Source organism: Salmo salar, chromosome ssa02, assembly GCF_905237065.1.
Source record: "Salmo salar chromosome ssa02, Ssal_v3.1, whole genome shotgun sequence".
NCBI classification, from domain to species: domain Eukaryota; kingdom Metazoa; phylum Chordata; class Actinopteri; order Salmoniformes; family Salmonidae; genus Salmo; species Salmo salar.
Window position 1 is genome coordinate 11,446,573 of NC_059443.1, and position 17,922 is coordinate 11,464,494.

General features: G+C 42.3%; 1 protein-coding gene across 2 annotated transcripts in view; it reads left to right on the forward strand.

Moving 5' to 3' along the window:
- Nucleotides 1-4,910, forward strand: part of LOC106573518 (maestro heat-like repeat-containing protein family member 1) — a 37,356-nt gene extending 32,446 nt beyond the window's left edge. For both annotated transcript variants that reach the window (XM_045697658.1, XM_045697661.1), the window contains 5 exons: nt 465-614; nt 1,045-1,179; nt 1,460-1,562; nt 2,133-2,198; nt 2,476-4,910. In XM_045697658.1, the coding sequence (XP_045553614.1) occupies nt 465-614; nt 1,045-1,179; nt 1,460-1,562; nt 2,133-2,198; nt 2,476-2,552 (531 nt within the window). In that variant the 3' untranslated portion in view covers nt 2,553-4,910. The remainder of the gene's footprint in view (nt 1-464; nt 615-1,044; nt 1,180-1,459; nt 1,563-2,132; nt 2,199-2,475) is intronic.
- Nucleotides 4,911-17,922: the final 13,012 nt, after the last annotated feature.

The following is a 17,922-nucleotide window of genomic DNA, read 5'->3' on the forward strand; positions in this document are numbered from 1 at the left end:
AATGTATTAAATGATGATGGGTTTAGGTTGGATCCTCTGAAGGTTCTCTGTTATGCAGGTCTACGTGTGTGTTAATGTTATGATGGGTTTAGGTTGCATCCTCTGAAGGTTCTCTGTTATGTAGGTCTACTGGTGTGTTAACGTTATGATGGGTTTAGGTTGGATCCTCTGAAGGTTCTCTTTTATGTAGGTCTACTGGTGTGTTAACGTTATGATGGGTTTAGGTTGCATCCTCTGAAGGTTCTCTGTTATGTAGGTCTACTGGTGTGTTAACGTTATGATGGGTTTAGGTTGCATCCTCTGAAGGTTCTCTGTTATGTAGGTCTACTGGTGTGTTAACGTTATGATGGGTTTAGGTTGCATCCTCTGAAGGTTCTCTGTTATGTAGGTCTACTGGTGTGTTAATGTTATGATGGGTTTAGGTTGGATCCTCTAACTGCGCTCCTGTACTGTTGACCCAATAGGAGAATGATGAGATCCGCTGTGCCTCCATCATGCTCCTGGGGAACCTGTCTAAGTTTGGTTCAGGAGAGCCTGTGTTCAAGGACCAGATCCACAACGTACTGGTCAGCCTGCTGCTGCACCTCAGTGACCCCAACCTGCAGGTGGTCAAGGTGGGTAACCTCACATCAACACTCACGTAGTGGACTTGGGAAACTATGGTTCTACGAACTGGTTTGATGTTTGGTACAGTATACCTGTTGTCTAGTTTTCTTTGCAGTCCTGTGCTTTACATAGGTAGAATTCATCTGATATAGTCTGGTTTCTATCGTAGAATTCATCTGATATAGTCTGGTTTCTATCGTAGAATTCATCTGATATTGTCTGGTTTCTATCGTAGAATTCATCTGATATAGTCTGGTTTATATCGTAGAATTCATCTGATATTGTCTGGTTTATATCGTAGAATTCATCTGATATAGTCTGGTTTATATCATAGATTAAAGTGAATCATACGTTATTACGTCATCGTGGATTGAACTGAAGCAGCCTTTGTGCTGAGACTCAGATGGTAGACTAAAAGACTGTTTCCTGTCTGTGCAGGCGTGTAAGTATGCCATGCGAGTGTGTGCTCCAGTGGTGGGCTCAGAGCTCATCACCACTATGTTCCAGAACCATCTCCACGAGGACAAGAGTCTGCACTACGGAGAGTTCATCAACGACCTCACCAAATATCTTGTGAGTTGATCACGGTCTAATACTGTAATACTCTACTCACCATCCACAAACTGGTACAGACCTCACCATCGGCCATCAAAACCAGTAACGGAGATCTGGCATCCGGAGGCGGCAATTATTTACCTACTGTAGTAAACAGCTTTTTAAATGCGTTGCACGCTATGCAATCAGTAGAGCAGTTGCCTTGGAAACCCACCTTGAATAATAATGTTCTATTACAGAAGGTTCCGGTTATTTTTCTCTTTTTATATGATAGAACTGTTATTTGATTTGTCCCCAGATTCAAGACTTCCCTGGCATGCTCAACTTCTACCACATCACTGTCATCCAGTTCTTCAAAAGCAACTGGGCCGAGGTTCGGGCCGGTGCTGCTATGTTTATCGGTAGGTAGGGAAACTGGTCAGGGTGGGATGTCTCTGTTTCCTTTGAATATGTCTGTTCCTCAACTTCACCTCAACACCAGGGTGGGATGTCTCTGTTTCCTTTGATTATCTCTGTTCCTCAACTTCACCTCAACAACCGGGTGGGATGTCTCTGTTTCCTTTGATTATCTCTGTTCCTCAACTTCACCTCAACACCAGGGTTGGGGTCTATTCCATTTCAATTCAGGAAGTACACTGAAATCCCAATTATCTTCAATGCTTTTCAATAAGGAAAATTGGAATTTGGTTTACCTTGTGAATTGACCTCAACACGGCTCTGCTCTGTGTCTTAGCTTCTGTTGCTATCCCAATGTCTTTGTAGTCATTTATGACTACCAAAAATATTGGTCATTTTTCAGACAGTGTTTGGTTATAATATAGGGTAAATGTCATAATTAGTTGTAATTTTCAAGAAGAGAATATCAATGAAGCTGTTTGCACAAACCAAATATTCTCTCTAATTTACCATGGTAGAGATGTTCACTTAAATATTTATCTAATGAAACGTTAATGTCCTTTATTTCTTTGTAGGTTTCCTTCTGGGTAATCTTCCCGAGGAATTATTTTCTCACATCAACATGGGGAGTGTGACCAAAGGTAGGCTTAGCTGTTTCTCTAGTTCTACTTCCCAGTGAGTTGGGCCTGTTGGAATGGTTGTTGTAGTCCGCGTGATGAGTACTCCTTCCATGTGATATTACTGTAACTAAATGTGCTTGTGTATGTCGGTCCAGGAGTTATTCCTGCTCAGATCCAAGTGATCAGGGAAATCTACCTCATACTCGTTGTCTTCTGTCTGACTAGCGTTGCATAGGAGTGGCACCACCTGGGGGAAGACAATGACCTCATACTGTGTTCTGTGTGTGCTGTCTCCCAGGTCTGGTCATGCTGCTCCAGGACCCAGACCCAGTGGTGAGAGTCAAGGCAGCTGAAGCTATGGGCCACTTCCATTGAACAGACACACATCCTGCCTGCTATTCATTACTTCATTAGCTGTTTTAGAATTGTTCATGTTTCTGTTTTCTAAGAAGATGATCTGGTACTTTACATGTTGACAGTGCAACTTGAATTAGTCCCTGAAAGTATGAATTAGTGACCAAAGACTGTACCTCCATGTATAGAAAAACATGCATAGCACTTTGGAGCAGTATTATGAAATCTGACATTTTTGGAATTTGTCTTCAGAATGTTGAGTGTGTTAGGTCAATTGGCCAATGGGCCTGACCTCCGCTGAGCTTAGTGTTTAGCTGAATTCCAAATCGAGCACTATCCCCTCTTCCCTAGGCACTTCTGTAGACCTGAAGGGATTAGGAAGGTGTAGGCAATATGGTAGTTACTTCCTTGGACTCTTGATGGGATTTGCCTGCTGGATGGAATCTCCACCATATTGGTTGTAGCTATCTATCCCTTTCAGGTCAAGAAAAGGGGCTAGCGGGGAGGGGCTAGGGGTTGATCTGGAACTCAGCCTTATTATTCTGTCTGTGCTGTGAGCCTCCAGCCTCCACTCCATTCACACTAGTCTAGTGGACCACCGAAACACAAGTAGGGCTGGCACTATTACCCTGTAACCCACGGTTATGGATAAAGACCGTAAAAAATGAATGTTACGGTTAAGTCTTTCTTCTGCAACATGGACTCTTAACATGATTAAACTTTTTTTGTAATGTAGAATGTTCGTTCAAATGATGTTAACTGGTGTGGCTCATGCAATGGAATGTACTGTACTTTTTGTAATGTCTATTGAGTTGAATCACCAAATCACAACACATATTTGACTTCCTGCTTTGGTCCTATGGGTACACTCGCAATAGCTGCCAGTCCACCCATTATGCCAACGTTGAATGTGGACTCCCGTTCTATTCATTCTGTTTCTATGGCAGCACATGCAGTCAGGAACGGAGGAGAAATGTGCGTCTACATTTATTCATTTGTATTTTTTTGCTATTTGAACGGTTGTTACGGTGACCGCAGTCATTTGGCTGACCAAATTACCGTCCTACAAAGTTCCATGACCCTCACAGCCCTCCACACAAGGATGAGCAGTTATCAGCCACGTCCAAGGAGGCTGTCTGTCTGTCAGCAAGGACAGCCCAAAACCATCCCATGTACCCATTCTTACAGTTACTTCTGCTAGGATTGTCTAACAACAGGACTGCATCCTAAAACACTATTGTAGCTTGTTCAGAAAATGTCTTGTAGGAACAGGAGTTTTCTCCTAACCACAAGACCTCACCATGGGGGGAAAAACAGGACCTAGTTATATAGTTATACATTTGAGTTTCTACTGGTCAGGGAAAATGCCTGGGTCACTTTCTTTAGGACCATGCAATGGAAAATGAATATGAGAAATTTGTGTTGTTGGACAAGTCCAGATAGTCTCTCCCCGTTTTCAGTCAGTTTTCTTCCGTTTGGTGCCTAATGAACGTGACCCCTAGTCTTTATCTGTTCTTCTTTACCCCAGGTACAACATGTACGCAACCAGGCACTCCCGTGGAGTTGCCACACAGTGCCAAATAATCAGACCTGGATTTAAATACTATTTGATTTATTTCAAATTGTGTTTAACCTGCCAGAGGGGCAGGGTTTGCAGTTTTGCCAGCGCTATTCTATTGGTTCCATTGTGCAGGCAGAATTAAGAACACCTAAAGTACTTGAAATGATTTCAAATAGTATTTGAACCCAGATCTGCAAATAATAGTTTTACTGTGAAGCTGCATTAAGATGGATGTAATAACCTTTCCTTTCTTTTCATATCTCTCCTTGTCTTATCTCACACGCTTTCTCTTAAAAGATGGAACGCACTTAACTTTTCCACTCCTACTGTCCTTTTCATGAGATTGGGTTAGGGTACCGATTATAACAGGTTATGAGGTCTTAAGCTATGACATTCCTGTCAAGTAAGTTTTACGTTGCACTACTTAATCAGTCTGTCATTGTACACAGTGAATTACACATCCACATGTTTTTGTTGCATTACTGATGGATAGAGATGTTTGTTTGTGGTAAATTGCGGTATAGGCACTATTTAATGTGTTGCCTACATTGGGTAAAAGTCCTGGTACTAAAGTACAGCTGGATAGTACCTGTGTGTCTGGGGTGTTGAAGGGTTACTGAGGATGATGGCTGTTCTGTTGGACCATTCTTTGTTAATGTGATATTTTAATGTGACATCTTTCAATAATGGACATGGAAAAAGTGCACTGTTAAATATGCAAACTGTGTCCATTTAAAATGGAAACAGGCCTATGATGTTGATGATGGAAATCATATTTTATTTTGGAAATAATAAAGTGATGATCAATAGAAAAATAACAGGTGTCCTGAGCCTTTTGTCACAATTGTTCAAAGGAAAGCTCTAAGACATAATAAATCATATGCTTATTAAAGCTGTTTTGTAAGGAAAATATGGAGAAAGATTAATATATATATAAAGGAAAGGTACTTACTATTGAGGATATAAACCTTACTGTACAGTATTTGAAAGCTTATTTGATAACCTGTGGGAGTCCCCTGCTCTCCTCACACTCAGCATTCATCTGGAAAGGCATCTGGCTGATGGAAGTGAATTGGGGAATAAGATTTAATTGTGTCCATCAGAGCAGTTTTTCTAAATGACTAATGGTTTTAATATATCTCCTGAAAAGCTCACTTCAAAGTACTGTCCACTGGGTCTCTTCACAACTCCTCAAAAAGAAGAGAGGAGAGTATTAGAAGGGTAGTTTGAAGACTGAGAAGAAAAAGAAAGTGAAAATCTCACCCAGCACTATTTGGATCCGTAGTGTTCAAGGTGAATCAAACAACTGGTGAAGTTCATTTAACTCTAGGACATATCATTTATGTTACATTCACTGCACGTTCTAACTGGACATTGTATTCAACTGCAGTCAGCAGATTGGGGTCTCAGGCAGTCTATGAGATAATCAACGCCTAATAGAATAGAATACATAGCGGCCTATTGAATCTGAGTCAATTTAACTTAATGACCAAACAGGCAGGCTTGTTGAATATAATGGGCTGAACCTTGATAACCACTAGCCCATGTGAATGACTGGATGTCCTCTTAAAACTGCTTACAGTGACTGCTCTGCATGAGAAACCCATATTGTCTAAATAAGCAATCCAATCTCAAGATACGTAATGATGATTTAAAATGATCAGTGCCATCATCGCATTGAATGGCACCGGTGTTCTTCTCAGGTCAAAACAGTTCATTTCAGATAACAATTGGTTTACCGTAAATGGTAGCTCCACATTGTCATGCAGGTCATTTCAAATCTTAATTGGCCATCTTTAAATAATGACTTTGAAGGTAATGCAATCATATACTGTAGCTGCACTTGAGGAGGCTGTGGATTGGAATGCCAGCTAGATCAGTGGTCAGGACAGGAGATGGTGATATTGGTGCTTCATTGTCCTAGAGAAGACAAGGGATGGTGATATTGGTTCTTCATTATCCTAGAGAAGACGAGGGATGGTGATATTGGTGCTTCATTGTCCTAGAGAAGACGAGGGATGGTGATATTGGTGCTTCATTATCCTGCAGAAGCCATTGAGAGGCTTTAAAGCCACCGGTCGGCCATATTGGCTCTCCCCAGAAGCAGTCCTCTATAGCAGGTATTCACAAACTGGAGTATGTCAAATGTTGTTTTTTTTCCTTTCACATTTTCAAACAGTACATTTATATTTTCCAACAGGGCTATACATTTGGGTGAGGTTTGTTCCTCGCCTGAGTAACCTCATTTCACTGCCAAAAATAAAAGTAAACCATCTAGTGTTCAGCGAAATAACAACCTAATGTCAAATACAGGTAGCCTAGTCAAATAATTAACATCCAATCACATTAACCGTTACTCTCTCGCGGGAATTCCACTAACAGTCCATATGTAGCCAAACGTAGCTGCTACTCATGTTGGTATCTGTACTGATGGTGCAAAAGCCATGACCGGGAGACATAGTGGAGTGGTAATGTGCGTGCAAGCAGTTGCTCCCGACACCACTTGGGTACACTGCAGCATCCACCAAGAGGCTCTTACTGCCAAGGGAATGCCGGACAGCTTGAAAGACGTTTTGGACACTACAGTGAAATAAAGCCTCTGAACTCTTGTGTATTTTCTGCACTATGCAATGATATGGACAGTGACCATGTAACGTTTTTACAATATAAAAGTGCGCTGGTTATCATGGGGCAAAGTATTGACACATTTTTTTGAATTGAGAGATGACCTTAAAGTTTTCTTTACTGACCATCATTTTCACGTGTCTGACCGCTTGCATGATGATGAGTTTCTCACACGACTGGCCTATCTGGGTGATGTTTTATCGCCTGAATGATCTGAATCTAGAATTACAGGGATTCTCTGCAACTGTATTTAATGTGCGGGACAAAATTGAGGCTATGATTAACTTCTATGGCGTCCCACGTAGCGGGACACAGCCAGTGAAATATCAGGGCGGCAAATTCAAAAACAACAAAATGTCATAATTCAACTTTCTCAAACATACAACTATTTTACACCATTTTAAAGATACACTTCTCCTTGATGTAACCACATTGTCTGATTTCAAAAAGGCTTTACAGCAAAAGCCAAACATTAGATTATGTTAGGAGAGTACATAGACAATAATAATCACACAGCCATTTTCCAAGCAAGGACATGTGTCAATAAAACCCAAAACACAGCTAAATGAAGCACTAACCTTTGACGATCTTCATCAGATGACACTCCTAGGACATTATGTTACACAATACATGTATGTTTTGTTCGATAAAGTTCATATTTATATCCAAAAACAGCATTTTACATTGGAGCGTGATGTTCAGAAAATGTATTCCCACCAAAACGTCCGGTGAATGTGCACATCAATTAAAAAAAATACTCATCATAAACGTTGAAAAAATATATAACAATTATTTAAAGAATTATAGATAGACTACTCCTGGATGCAACCGCTGTGTCAGATTTTAAAATAGCTTTACGGAGAAAGCACATTTTTCAATATTCTGAGTACATAGCTCAGCCATCACGGCAAGCTATACAGACACCCGCCAAGTTCGAGGCAACCTAAACTCAGAATTAGTAGGAACCAGAGACGAAAGTCAAAATGTTCCATTACCGTACTTAGAAGCATGTCAAACGCTGTTTAAAATCAATCTTTATGGTATTTTTACCGTAAAATTGCGATAATATTCAAACCGGACAATAGCGTATTCATTCAAGGAGAAAAAGAAGGAACGGCGTGCTCGCGTGACCGCGCATATCCAATCCCTTTGTTGCCAGGCAGTCCACTCAGAAACTGAGCTCCTATTATCTGCCCAGTGACAGGAGAATGCTCAAACCACTTTCTGAAGGCTTTAGACAGCCAATGGAAGCCTTAGGAAGTGCAACGTAACCCCACGGATACTGTAGTTTCGAAAGGGACTAGAAAGAAGAACTACAATTCTCAGATCCTCCACTTTCTGGTTGACTTTTTCTCAGGTTTATGCCTGCCATATGAGTTCTGTTATACTCACAGGCACCATTCAAACAGTTTTAGAAACTTCAGAGTGTTTTCTATCCAGATCTACTAATAATATGCATATTCTAGTTTTTGGGCCAGTAACCTGTTTAAATTGGGTACGTTTTTCATCCGGCTGTGAAAATACTGCCCCTTAGCCCAGACAGGTTAAGAAGTGTGAGCTCTTCTCTGTCTGCATTAACAAGGACAACACACAGGTCTTTCCATCATTGTATGATTTTTTGTGTGCAAATGAACTCAAGCTTACGGACAATGTCAAATGTGATATAGCGAAGCACCTGAGTGAGTTGGGTGCGCAATTACACAGGTACTTTCCCAAAGTGGATGACACAAACAACTGGATTCATTATCCCTTTCATGCCATGCCTCCAGTCCACTTACCGATATCTGAACAAGAGAGCCTTATCAAAATTGCAACAAGTGGCTCTGTGAACATTGTATTTAATCAGAAGAAGCCACTGCCAGATTTCTGGATTGGGCTGCGCTCATAGTATCCTGCCTTGGCAAATCGCACTTTTAAGACACTGATGCCCTTTGCAACCACATACCTATGTGAGAGTGGATTCTTGGCCCTCACTAGCATGAAAACTAAATACAGGCACAGACTCTGTGTGGAAAATGATTTAAGACCAATACAACCCAACATTGCAGAGTTATGTGCATCCTTTCAAGTTATGTGCATCCTTCTCATTAACCTGTGGTGAGTTATTCACAATTTTCAATTAACAAATAAGGTTTTATATGTCAGATGGTTAAATAAAGAGCAAAATGATTGCTTATTATTTTATTATTATTTGTGCCCTGGTCCTATAAGAGCTCTTTGTCACTTCCCACGAGCTGGGTTGTGACAAAAACTCACACTCATTCTTTGTTTAATGAATGTATCGTATAGTGTGTGTGTGGCAGGTTTACAATGATGGCAAAAAACATAACACCCTGGTGCTAGAGGGGGTACGCAGCTGGAGGTTGAATGTTTGAAGGGGTACGGGAATATAAAAAGTTTGGGAACCACTGCTCTTTAGGAATGAATGGAATTCTACAGTATTTCAATCAAGGACAAAATTACATAATTAATGATTTTGTTGTTGTTTTGGGGACTCTAAAAATATATACTTTAATTCAAGTATTTTTTATATTTTTTCATTTTTATACGTTTAGTGCACATAATACAATTTCAAAGTATGCATTAATAGAAAATGTGTTAAAAACTAATCTAGACATTAATAAATGTATCTTTTTTTACAATAGAGGAGGAGTACCAAGATGGCTGCACTGTGACTTTAATACAGCGCCCCCTGTCAGTCATCCAGGGTGTATACACATCAATGGTTCTGACTCATGTCATGCCACAGAACCATGGAAGACTTTCTCCTGTACTGTAAAATCTCCCTCCCACATCCCTAACTTTACATGTTGACTAATGGCTCATGTCTAAGGTTTTTACACCTCTACAAACAGTTGAAAGCCTCATTAATAGGTACTTACAGTACCAGCCAAACGTCTGGACACACCTACTCAATCAAGGGTTTTTCTTTATTTTTACTATTTTCTACATTGTAGAATAATAGTGAAGACATCAAAACTACATGGAATCATGAAGTAACCAAAAAAGTGTTAAACAAATCGAAATATATTTTAGATTTTAGATTCTTCAAAGTAGCCAACCTTTGCCTTGATGACAGCTTTGCACACTCTTTGCATTCTTCAACCAGCTTCATGAGGAATTATTTTCCAATAGTCTTGAAGGAGTCCCCACATATGCTGAGCACTTGTTGGCTGCTTTTCGATCACTCTGCGGTCCAACTCATCCCAAACCATCTCAATTGGGTTGAGGTCAGGTGATTGTGGAGGTCAGGCCATCTGATGCAGCACTTCATCACTCTCCTTGATCAAAAAGCCCTTACACAGCCTGGAGCTGTGTTTTGGGTCATTGTCCTGTTTGAAAACAAATGATAGTCCCACTAAGCGCAAACCAGATCACTGCAGAATGCTGTGGTAGCCATGCTGGTTAAGTGTGCCTTGAATTCTAAATAAATCACAGACAGTGTTACCAGCAAAGCACCATCACATCACCTCCATGCTTCATGGTGGGAACCACACATGCGGAGATCATCCGTTCACCTACTCTGCGTCTCACAAAGACACGGAGGTTGGAACCAAAATCTCAAATGTGGATTTATCAGACCAAAGGACAGATTTCCACCGCTCTAATGTCCATTGCTCGTGTTTCTTGGCCCAAGCAAGTCTTGTCTTCTTATTGGTGTCCTTTAGTAGTGGTTTCTTTGCAGCAATTGGACCATGAAGGCCTGATTCACGCAGTCTCTTGTGAACAGTTGATGTTGAGATGTGTCTGTTACTTGAACTCCGTGAAGCATTTATTTGGGCTGCAATCTGAGGTGTAGTTAACTCTGCTGCAGAGGATAAATTCATTAGAGGTAACTCTGGGTCTTCCTTTCCTGTGGCGGTCCTCATGAGAGACAGTTTCATCATAGCGCTTGATGGTTTTTGCAACTACACTTGAAGAAACTTTCAACGTTCTTGAAATGTTCTGGATTGACTAACCTTCATGTCTTAAAGTAATGATGGACTGTCGTTTCTCTTTGCTTATTTGAGCTGTTCTTGCCATAATATGAACTTGGTCTTTTACCAAATAGGGCTATCTTCTGTATACCACCCCTACCTTGTCACAACACAACTGATTGGCTCAAACGCATTAAGAAGGAAAGAAATTCCACAAATTAACTTTTAACAAGACACACCTCTTAATTGAAATGCATTCCAGGTGACTACCTCATGAAGCTGGTTGAGAGAATGCCAAGAGTTTGCAAAGCTGTCATCAAGGCAAAGCGTGGATACTTTAAAGAATCTAAAATCTAAAATATATTTTGATTTGTTTAATACTTTGTGCGTTTCTACATGATTCCATGTGTGTTATTTAATAGTTTTACTACAATGTAGTAAATAGTAAAAATAAATAAAAACCCTGGAATGAGTAGGTGTGTCCAGACTTCTGACTGGTGCTTTATATCAAACTTCACTCCTGTTAAAGAGAGCAGGAGGTAGTTATGAGAGTGAAGGAATGTCTTCCCTTTCATGAATGATGGAACATCCTCAGTATGGGTGGACAGCTGCCTCCCATCACATTGAAAGAGGATCATTATGAGGTTTCCTTGTTATGCATCAGCTAATGTTCTATCTGATCACAAGACTATGATGTCTCCTCCACCACCTCTCTCTCATGTAACCACATGAGGGAGCTAAAGCTCATCATAATCAAATCATCCTCATGTTGTCATTTCAACCTTGCTGAATTGCTAAATGTGAGAGTCAGACAGACATACATTGAGTGGAATGCTAAAGCCATTGAAGAGAGTGAGAGAAATGTGATTATTATCCAATGGAAACGGTTCTGTGGATGTGGGTTAAAGGTCAAACACACTGTGATCAGATTGTGTTTATCAAGTCATTCACATTACCTTGCAGAAATCCCCTTTAATCCTTCTCAGGGTTGAATCCTTATAGTCTCAGGATTAGGGAAAATGTCTGTATATGTGAGGTCATGTAGATGTGATTCTAACTGCGTTCCCAATGGCATCCTTTTCCCTACGTAGTGCACTACTTTTGACCAGAGCCGAGGGAATAGGGTACCATTAGGGATGCTACCTCTGTGTGCCTGAGGTAATTTTCTATGAAAAAACACTAACTGTCCTTCATCATAATCAAGTTGATCTTTTCCATTGTCACCGTACGGTCAGTACCTCCTATTGACTTGGGCTGTTCTCTCCCTCTTTCTTGGCTGGTTTAAACAGGGGATTACTGCTCATTTGTTGCTGTATGATAACGTCTCTCATTGGCCACCCATTTACTGCTCTAATGCTGCTGATGAAAGGGCCTGACAAGACCCACACACACACACACACACACACACACACACACACACACACACACACACACACACACACACACACACACACACACACACACACACACACACACACACACACACACACACACACACACACACACACACACACACACACACTCAGAGGAGCGGGACAGAGATCCGGTGTTAATCACAAAGACTTTAGGAAACCAGCCTTGCATACAGACACTACAATATGACAAACTATAGGTGGAAAACGTAATTAAAGATTACGGCACCCTTGTGAGATGTTACTTGAAGGTCATTGGAAGGATTTTGATAACTGTCTGAAGGTGAAACTGGAAGGTCATTGGAAGGATGTTGATAACTGACTGAAAATGGCACTGGAAGGTCATTGGAAGGATTTTGATAACTGGCTGAAGGTGAAACTGGAAGGTCAATGGAAGGATTTTGATAACTGACTGAAAATGGCACTGGAAGGTCATTGGAAGGATTTTGATAACTGGCTGAAGGTGAAACTGGAAGGTCAATGGAAGGATTTTGATAACTGGCTGAAGGTGAAACTGGAAGGTCATTGGAATGATTTTGATAACTGGCTGAAGGTGAAACTGGAAGGTCATTGGAAGGATTTTGATAACTGGCTGAAGGTGAAACTGGAAGGTCAATGGAAGGATTTTGATAACTGGCTGAGGGTGAAACTGGAAGGTCATTGGAAGGATTTTGATAACTGGCTGAAGGTGAAACTGGAAGGTCAATGGAAGGATTTTGATAACTGGCTGAAGGTGAAACTGGAAGGTCATTGGAATGATTTTGATAACTGGCTGAAGGTGAAACTGGAAGGTCATTGGAAGGATTTTGATAACTGGCTGAAGGTGAAACTGGAAGGTCAATGGAAGGATTTTGATAACTGGCTGAAGGTGAAACTGGAAGGTCATTGGAAGGATTTTGATAACTGACTGAAAATGGCACTGGAAGGTCATTGGAAGGATTTTGATAACTGGCTGAAGGTGAAACTGGAAGGTCAATGGAAGGATTTTGATAACTGACTGAAGGTGAAACTGGAAGGTCAATGGAAGGATTTTGATAACTGGCTGAAGGTGAAACTGGAAGGTCATTGGAAGGATTTTGATAACTGTCTGAAGGTGAAACTGGAAGGTCATTGGAAGGATTTTGATAACTGACTGAAAATGGCACTGGAAGGTCATTGGAAGGATTTTGATAACTGGCTGAAGGTGAAACTGGAAGGTCAATGGAAGGATTTTGATAACTGACTGAAGGTGAAACTGGAAGGTCAATGGAAGGATTTTGATAACTGACTGAAAATGGCACTGGAAGGTCATTGGAAGGATTTTGATAACAGACTGAAAATGGCACTGGAAGGTCTTTGGAATGATTTTGGTAACAGACTGAAGGTGGTAATTGATTCCTGTCCTCAGGCTTATCGGAAACAAGACATAGACCTAGAGATCTTTTCCTCCTCAATCACTTCTTGCCTTTCTTATTTCAAGGTTTAATAGAATGTTAGTGTTATTCCATGGGAGGCCCAATATGAAGGCCCACCTCTCTCTCCTCCACCACCTCTCTCTCCTCCACCACATCTATCTCTCTCTCCTCCACCACCTCTCTCTCCCACTTCTCCACCAAACCTCTCTCTCTCCTCCACCACCTTTCTCTCTCCTCCACCACCTCTCTCCCACTTCTCCAGCAAACCTCTCTCTCCTCCACCATCTCTCTCTCTCTCTCCTCCACCACCTCTCTCTCTCCTCCACCACCTCTCTCTCTCCTCCACCTCTCTCTCCCACTTCTCCACCAAACCTCTCTCTCTCCTCCACCACCTCTCTCTCTCTCTCTCTCTCTCTCTCTCCCACCTCTCTCTCCCACTTCTCCACCAAACCTCTCTCTCTTCCACCTCCTCTCTCTCTCTCTCTCTCTCCACCACATCTCTTTATCTCCACCTCTTTCTCCCCCTCTCTCTCTCTCCACCTCTCTCCACCTCTCTCTCCCTCTCTCTCCACCTCTCTCTCCCTCTCTCTCCACCTCTCTCCCTCTCTCATCTCTCTCTCCCTCTCTCTCTCCCTCTCTCTCTCCTCCACCACCTTTCTCATTCTTCCACCACCTCTCTCTCCACCTCTCTCCATCTCTCTCCCTCTCGCTCTCCTCCATCATCTCTTTCCTCCACCATCTCTCTCCACCTCTCTCTCCTCCACCACCTCTCTCTCTCCACCTCTCTCTCTCTCCTCCACCACCACCTCTCTCTTTCCTCCACCACCTCTTTCAGTCTCTCTCGTGCTCTCTCTGAAATTACAGTCATTCATTCCCACATGGCAGGCGTGGAAAGCTAGACAGAAGAGGGATGTATCTGGAGTTGTCCCCACTCTTTCAGGACATACTGTATGGCTTTCATTTGTGACTCGATTGCTTTTGCTCACATTTGATAGTTCCCATCAATTTATACTGTGGTGTGATACAATGAAAATACCTTGTTGTGCTCTGAAACCATTATATTTGAGATCCTTCAGTAATCTTGATTCTGGTCCGGATCAAGGAAATTGTCCGATGGCACTGGCTTGGTATTAGAAAACCTATTTCAATTGCAGACTGAAAGAGTTTTATTGACTTTGCAGTAAACTTGAAAATGTTTCATGCAACTTTTTATGCCATTTGTTTTCTTGTCCTGAGTTTACAGTTTTTGTCATATTCATACTGACATATAAAATTACTATCATGTAAAAACAAATGTGGATTCCAATACAATTAGTAGCTAAGACAAACTGTGGATGATGAATCGTTGCATTGTGACTATTGTCTTGCAGCCCAACCCATAACAATATCTCAGTAGAAGGAGAACTTGATGATTGCATACTACTACATCAACCAGAACAATACCTAGTGTGTTGCTAGGCTTAACTTGTGAGCTTCCATGCCCTTGGAAAATGATCACAGTTACCGCAAATTGAAATAACTGGGTGCTCCTTCCGTTGATCATTTTCAATTTGGGTGCTTGGGTGTGTTCTATCCCATCAGGATGATATCCCCATAAGGTACTCGGTGTCTGGTTGTTCACCGCAGGTTCAAGAGAAGCACACACATACACACATACAAACACACACACGCACACACACGCTCACACACACACACACACGCACACGCACACACACGCTCACACACGCTCACACACACACACACACACACACACACACACACACACACACACACACACACACACACACACACACACACACACACACACACACACACACACACACACACACCATAGTAAGGTGGAGTCAGTGTGATCACAAACGAACCGTGAAATTAAGAAACAGATAGCTAGCACACAGTCTCTCTGGGGACCCAGATGCTAGGGGGAGAGAAGAGCAGCCCTTCCAGGCCAGTGGGAATCATTCACTTTAGGAGGGGACTCTGTCCTCCAGCCGTTCTCTTCAGAAGGCACCGGGAGGATGAGCTAAACTCTCACCGCTCAGCCACTAGGGTAAAAGGAGGGAGGGAGAGGATGAGAGGGGCTGGGTGGCCTTTAAACAAGGCTAATGGACACCAACTCTTTGGTGAGGGAAAGGGAGAATTTCAAGAGGAACTGGACTGATAATTAAAAATGCTTGATGCAACATCAGTAGTAAACAGTATTCCACCTGAAAATAACTCTAAATGAACGAAAAAAATAAAAGGAACACTTAAACAACATATCCTAGATCTGAATGAAATAAATAATCTTATTAAATACTTTTTTCTTTACATAGTTGAATGTGCTGACAACAAAATCACACAAAAATAATCAATGGAAATCCAATTTATCAACCCATGGAGGTCTGGATTTGGAGTCACATTCAAAATTAAAGTGGAAAACCACACTACAGGCTGATCCAACTTTGATGTAATGTCCTTGAAACAAGTCAAAATGAGGCTCAGTAGTGTGTGTGGCCTCCAAGTGCCTGTATGACCTCCCTACAATGCCTGGGCATGCTCCTGATGAGGTGGCGGATGGTCTCCTGAGGGATCTCCTCCCAGACCTGGACTAAAGCATCCGCCAACTCCTGGACAGTCTGTGGTGCAACGTGGCATTGGTGGATGGAGCGAGACATGATGTCCCAGATGTGCTCAATTGGATTCAGGTCTGGGGAATGGGCGGGCCAGTCCATAGCATCAATGCCTTCCTCTTGCAGGAACTGCTGACACACTCCAGCCACATGAGGTCTAGCATTGTCTTGCATTAGGAGGAACCCAGGGCCAACCGCACCAGCATATGGTCTCACAAGGGGTCTGAGGATCTCATCTCGGTACCTAATGGCAGTCAGGCTACCTCTGGCGAGCACATGGAGGGCTGTGCGGCCCCCCAAAGAAATGCCACCCCACACCATGACTGACCCACCGCCAAACCGGTCATGCTGGAGGATGTTGCAGGCAGCGGAACGTTCTCCACGGCGTCTCCAGACTCTGTCACGTCTGTCACATGTGCTCAGTGTGAACCTGCTTTCATCTGTGAAGAGCACAGGGCGCCAGTGGTGAATTTGCCTATCTTGGTGTTCTGTGGCAAATGCCAAACGTCCTGCACGGTGTTGGGCTGTAAGCACAACCCCCACCTGTGGACGTCGGGCCCTCATACCACCCTCATGGAGTCTGTTTCTGACCGTTTGAGCAGACACATGCACATTTGTGGCCTGCTGGAGGTAATTTTGCAGTGCACCTCCCGCTCCTCCTTGCACAAAGTCGGAGGTAGCGGTCCTGCTGCTGGGTTGTTGCCCTCCTACGACCTCCTCCACGTCTCCTGATGTACTGGCCTGTCTCCTGGTAGCGCCTCCATGCTCTGGACACTACGCTAACAGACACAGCAAACCTTCTTGCCACAGCTCGCATTGATGTGCTATCCTGGATGAGCTGCACTACCTGAGCCACTTGTGTGGGTTGTAGACTCCGTCTCATGCTACTGTGACAGGTTAAAGGAAATACTCATAGCCTGTTATACATTAAAAAGTATTAGTAATTTCATAGTATGTGAGGATCTTAAAAACATCTAAGGTTAAAAAGATCATGCATTCTGTATTAGTTGATAGAGATTGATAACATTCATATAATTGTGTTAAAAAGTTAAAATCCAACAAGTGTACAAAGGGTAAGAATTGTAAAAGGAATGTGTAAATGTTATATTGATTACTTTATTTTGTGGTGCCTAATTGAAGGGGAAAAGTGTTAATCTGTGATCTACTAAATGCTCTTAATCTATGAGCCTGAGATCGATTGCTCTGGTCTCCACCCAAGTTCGCGGGGAAATCGCGGTCTTTTCCTTATTGCAGTAAAAGTTCTCAGTGAGGAAACAATACCGTATCTCGTGATTATTTCTCCCCTTTTTCAGGGGCGTAACATTTTTGGAGGCTCCACTGAGATTGCTGCTCAGATGTCCAGTTTCCACATCCTGGTCGCTGAATTCCGAGCCAGCTAAATCCTCACATAACAACTCAGGCAGGCTGCAGTGAGGAAAGTGTTGCTGTTCGAGGAGAGCTGGAAGTTGGTGGTTAAGTACGTGTCAGCTGAGGCCATTGATCGACCATCAGAGACAGTAAGGACCATCTAATTCAGAGTCAACTCCTGCACAGTAAAAGTTCCTCCTGTTCTGCCAACATGACGACTGCCTTGGAAGAACTACAGGAAGAGGTAGTAGGATAATTGCACACCCTGACTAAAGACAAGTTACTAGAGATATGTGATTTCCTTGACATCTCAGGCGAACAGAGAAGAGATGTTCAAGACAAATCCCGCATATCATTGATGACTCACATTATGATGTTCCTTGAAAGAGAGGAAGTTGCAGAGTTAGAAGCTGGCGGCATGTCGGAATTGTTTTTACTTAAAGACAAAATGACAGAGATGATCAGTGGCATAGATAACAAAACAGGGCAAACTGACCATGAT